The sequence below is a fragment of the Penaeus japonicus genome, unplaced genomic scaffold (genome assembly GCF_977035675.1).
Source record: "Penaeus japonicus unplaced genomic scaffold, GWHDUDI00000001_assembly GWHDUDI00000026, whole genome shotgun sequence".
Classification (NCBI taxonomy): domain Eukaryota; kingdom Metazoa; phylum Arthropoda; class Malacostraca; order Decapoda; family Penaeidae; genus Penaeus; species Penaeus japonicus.
Genome location: NW_028234428.1, coordinates 2,842,354 through 2,847,353, shown reverse-complemented (window position 1 = coordinate 2,847,353; position 5,000 = coordinate 2,842,354). Strand labels below are relative to the sequence as shown.

At 40.1% G+C, this 5,000-nt stretch overlaps 2 protein-coding genes across 2 annotated transcripts in view; both read right to left on the bottom strand.

Annotated features, from left to right (window-relative positions):
- Positions 1–62: 62 nt before the first annotated feature.
- On the bottom strand, positions 63–1,668 carry LOC122245227 (uncharacterized). The gene has a single exon (XM_043003176.2). The coding sequence runs from the start codon at positions 1,552–1,554 to the stop codon at positions 304–306; it is 1,251 nt and encodes a 416-aa protein (XP_042859110.2). The 5' UTR covers positions 1,555–1,668; the 3' UTR covers positions 63–303.
- A 3,147-nt stretch (positions 1,669–4,815) lies between these two features.
- The window catches only part of Bx42 (Puff-specific protein Bx42), a 10,158-nt gene continuing 9,973 nt past the window's right edge, over positions 4,816–5,000 (bottom strand). Inside the window, exon 9 of the mRNA XM_043038115.2 lies at positions 4,816–5,000. This exon is cut by the window's right edge and continues 1,191 nt beyond it. The gene's annotated coding sequence lies outside the window, so the exon portion shown is untranslated.

The window sequence follows — 5,000 nt, the reverse complement described above, 5'->3', positions numbered from 1 at the left end:
TGTCTGAGTGCTGTGTGTACACACAACCTCTTTTCGGGTACATAAGGCTTAAAACTGATTTGTGATAGATGTCTCTTTGGTCCTGAAGTCTTTAGCATATCTCCAATAGTAAATACTACCTTAGAATGGGTAATATTCATATTCCTTACATCTAACTTATGTAATGTTTGACAACGTTGCCCGGATAAGATCAGCATTAGCATTACTAATTTCCTGGATAATTGATGAATCCTAAGATGTTTGTTCGGTCCTAATGTCTTTATATATTCAAGCACAACCTAAGGATCCCATGTTACGTTATATCTAGGGAGAGCCGGCCTCTCTTGAAAAACTGCCTTCATAAATCTGGATACCAACAAGTGTTGACCTGCTGGTTTTACCGTCAATATTCCCAATCGCAGAAATAGAAGATCGTAACGTATTCATGGAGCTATATTTTCTCCCTTTCCTGTATTCATGGAGAAGGAATTCCAGAAGTACACCTACAGATGGTTGAAAAGGATTAACTTTCCCTTGGATACAAAATGACATCCATTGCTCGATATGCGACCTATATTGTAATTTTGTTGTATTTCGCCATGACCCAAGTAAAAAGATTGCAACTTCTGGCGAAAGGCCTTGACTTTCGAAAGATCTCCTGATAGCACCATCGCTGTGAGTCTCAACGTTGCAGCTCGAGGATGTTTGCGATATGGGTCCTGTGGAAGAGTGAGGCAGTTCCGAGGCAATATTACAGGATCCTCCACTAATAATTGCAGTGCTCTTGGGAACCAGACTCTTGTCGGCCAAAGAGGAAGAATTACTAAAAGAGTCGTTCGCTCTTTCCTCTGGCATTTTCTGGATCATTTTCCCGATAATACTGAAAGGTGGAAAGGCATAGTTGAAACCACATGACCAAGGTATGGTAAAGGCATCGATATAAGAAGCATCAGGATCTGGTTTCCAAGCTACAAAATTACGTAATTGAGCATTTATCCTGGTGGCAAACAAGTCTAATTCTGGCACAAAATAGTTTTTGCATAAAGCAGAAAAGATGTTACGATCGAGCATCCATTCTATACCATTATTCCTTATTCGTGACTCCCGGTCTGCTTCGATATTCTCCGAACCTTTAATATACTCGGCTGATAATGTGATGCCTCTCATGTTTGTCCATTCAAAAATCTGTTCGACAATCGTCAATAACGATACTTTATTACTTGCGCAGCGATCAATGCAAGCTATGACTGTCGTGTTGTCTGACCTCAATCTAACGTGAGTGTCTCTATATTCTCTGCATAAAGATTTTAGCCCCAACAATACAGCCTTCAATTCCAAACAATTTATATGATTCAATTCATCGCTATTCCAATTTCCACCAGTTACTATAGAGCCTAATTTCGCTCCCCAGCCTGTTAGTGAGGCATCCGTACGAATTTCTAAATCAGGAGTAGGATTTAGGATAGATTTAGTCTGATAAGTGATGTGATCGACCCACCAGCGAATCAAGTCACGAGAATGTACATCCAAAAAGGTGTGTGCCTCATAACCTCCCTTGCTCTTAATAAGTGCCATATTCCGAACGATCTCCAAGTATCTATAATGTAACGGTGCCTGAGGAACGGCAACACCCGCAAACACAGCCAATCCGATAAACGAAGATAATTCATGCAAAGTAGTCGTTTTCTTATTCAGTAATAAACTACGCTCATATCGAATCCGCTTCATTTTATCATCAGGCAATGCTACCGCCATGTTGATCGAGTCTAGAAGAACGCCCAGAATTTTCACTCTTTGAGTAGGAACCAGGATCGACTTTTCGATGTTAATTGTCAGACCTAATGAATCAAAGAATTGCATTGCATAATTCACGTTATACAACAGCTCCTCCTTCGATGAAGCAATAACAATACAGTCGTCAATATAACACGAGATTAACATTCCTAATTTTCGCAAATATGCCAGTGCCGGTTTTAACAACTTTGTAAACAATCTAGGGGCTGATGATAAGTCCTGAGGGAGAGAAGCAAACTGGCAGTGAGCATTATTCCATAGAAAACGAAGCCACCTTCTTTGGTCTGGCTTAACAGAAATAGAGAAAAAGGCATGTTTAAAGGCAATGGTCATAAAATAACAATTTGGGGATATCATAGATAAAACATCCCCAAAGGTCTCCATCTTAAAATGAATGAAAGTAATGAATTCATTTAGCTCTCTAAGATTCAATATAACTCTAGCAGAGCCGTCTTTCTTGATTGTGGGGAAAATATTCGAATAAAAACATGAACCTTGTAATGGTCTAATACATTCCTCGACTATACCACAACCAATAAATTCCAACATGGCTAAGTCTAAGGCCTGTTGATTCTTACGAGAAAAACACAAATGAGTTTGGAGGTTTGTCTTGAGTTGGCAACTGATCAAAGGAGATAACGTTGCCTGAAATTATATCATGAATTAATTTATCCCCTGTTAACGCTTTCCACCGATCGTTATATAAATAAACCTTTCCCCCTATAAAGTTTTTAGGGGTGTTAATTGGTTAATTGGGACGGTGTTAACGGGGGTGCCTGTTGTACGGTTTCCTCCCCTGAGACTGTTTCTGGCCTAAAAAAGGCTTATAATTGTACCTAGTTGGGGGATATCCCTGGTTATAGGTTTTGTCAACCTGTCTCTTGTTATAGTAAGGCTTGAATCTCCTGGGTTGGTCGTGCAGGTTGGTTTTCTGTTTATATTGAGGCCTCCCCAGCTTTTTGGTCTTGTGTATCTCATCACATTTTTTGACATCAAAGGAGAAAAGTTCATTTGTTCCCACTTCACAATCCCATCTAGTAAGGTGGGTTAGAGCCGAGTCATTCACGTGAATACGAGCCACTTCTTTTCGTGTATGATTAAGATAATTGAAGGCAGCAGCCAAAATCCTCAGGCTATCGTTCAAACTTGTAAGATAGAAGTTTGTTGGGTGATTTTTCTTCTCTCCTAAATCACTTAACAGCTTAGCAATGGGGACAATGGCTTTGGATATGAGGCAATTTGTCCGTGTAAGACGGGCATCAAGAAGTTTCCCACCATTGTTCAAAGCCTGGGTGATGTCGTTATTTGTGACGGGTACTTTTAAGTTGTCCACATTGGCAGGAAGTTTATTTTTTGCAGCCGTGGCTTTCACAGAGTCATCACTTGGTCTTCGACGTAAACTGTCGTTTAGAATGTTGGCCAGCTTGTCTGATAATGCCTCACCCTTTTCTTCTTCTCCAAGAAAAGACCCGGCTAAATCCACTAAAGCCTTTTGAAATTCACTGTGATCTGAATTATTAAGCTGGGCAGGGCTGATGACTTCATCCAATCGATCTAAAGGGTCGGGCCCAGTAGCATCACTGTCGGTAATTTCGCCATCAGACAGCGAAATATCATGAGGACGGTGAACAGAATTAGAAGTCTCAGGCTCTGAACGAGTGAGGTTGTTAATAAAACCACTCAGTAGCTGTGTGAGTGATTCCAGTTTGTCACTCACGGTAGACTCGCTAACTACCGGAGCCGGCGCTTGTTGGCTCGGACTCGATGTCGGCTGAGTTGCTCGCACGTGTGTCGCTTTAGTAGTCTTCTTTGTTTGTCTGTGCCTTTGAACTATGTTCCTTGGAACTGTTCTTATCGCCTTTCTTGCCTGAAGAACGCCAGAACGCCTTGGCGATTCAGGTTTATTGCTACCCCGCTCCGACATACCACCTTCCTGTAAAGCAGACAGGCAAGTGGTAGTGACAGCAATCACAAAAAGGCGCAAAAAATGTAGCCACAAAACACTAATAGCTTGTTGTTGTCTGTAAAGAATTGATGGCTTACCAGTCAATTCTATAGAAAGTATTCAAAGTCCAGACGATCTCTCAAAAAAACGAAGTGAGGAAGAGTTCCACCCGGTGTGTTGACTGGGCAGGGTCAAGTGGTGAACTGAGTGGGGAACCGGTCGGGGAACATCTCATTGGGTGCCTTAACGAGCGAAGTGAAATTATGCATTTTAATTAAAAAGCACAGGCTGTTTTCTTTACTGTTATAATGCCATATTCATTGACTGTTTACGTTGCACAATCATGATAACCATACCGCTGTTAATATTTGAAACCATTGCATTGACTTTTTTTTTTTGGCATTCAGGAAGTTACCGCAAGTACAGCTCGTAAGTTTGTCATATAATGATATAACTCTATTAAGCATTACTTTGTACGAATAAGTGATGAAGAGGATGAACAAGCAAACAGGACAGCTGATGCAATACATAAAATGTGGTCGATTGATTAATGACAAGTATCTGCCGCGTTAACAGCTTGGTCAGTAGCGGACAATCGTTACTGGGTGATAGATTCATTTCCACACGTTAAATTCATCCGGTGAAGTTAATTAAAGAAATGAAGACTATGATACAGCTATCTGGAAAATCTTTGGATTTCTTTATGGAACTGATCAATGACAAATTTACCAGTCAAAGGAAGAAATTGGAAAAGAGTGATAATTCAAAGAAAGTTCAAGCTCTCGAAGAGATGGTGAAACATCAGCCGCTAAACTACATAAACATCACATGAAACTGGAAATACATAAGCCTTCATCTCTACCCAGGTTCTGGAAACCAACAGAATGTGTGCAGCAACTGGTCTGAGCAGGCCTAGGCCATGCATAAAGTGTAAGCACATAGTGCAACATATGCTTTGTTTCTGTAGTGAAAAAGTATACATAATTTCTTTCAAAACTCCAGTTCCCTGGTTTATTTTATATTTCGTTAATTGACTAAATAAGAAAAAAATGCTGAGACTGATACTATGTTACGGACTGATTAAGAAAACAAACACGATACTTAAAACATTTTATTAAATGGTTTACATTTGTACACCAGTGTTGATTCTCTCAACGAAAAAGAAAGAACAAAAATAAACGTTTGCCTAGAGTAGATGTGACGTCATCAAATCTGATGACGACGTGAAGGTCATAACCAACCATGTCGTGTTACTTTCTTAAACTTTGGCTTAATAGTAAGG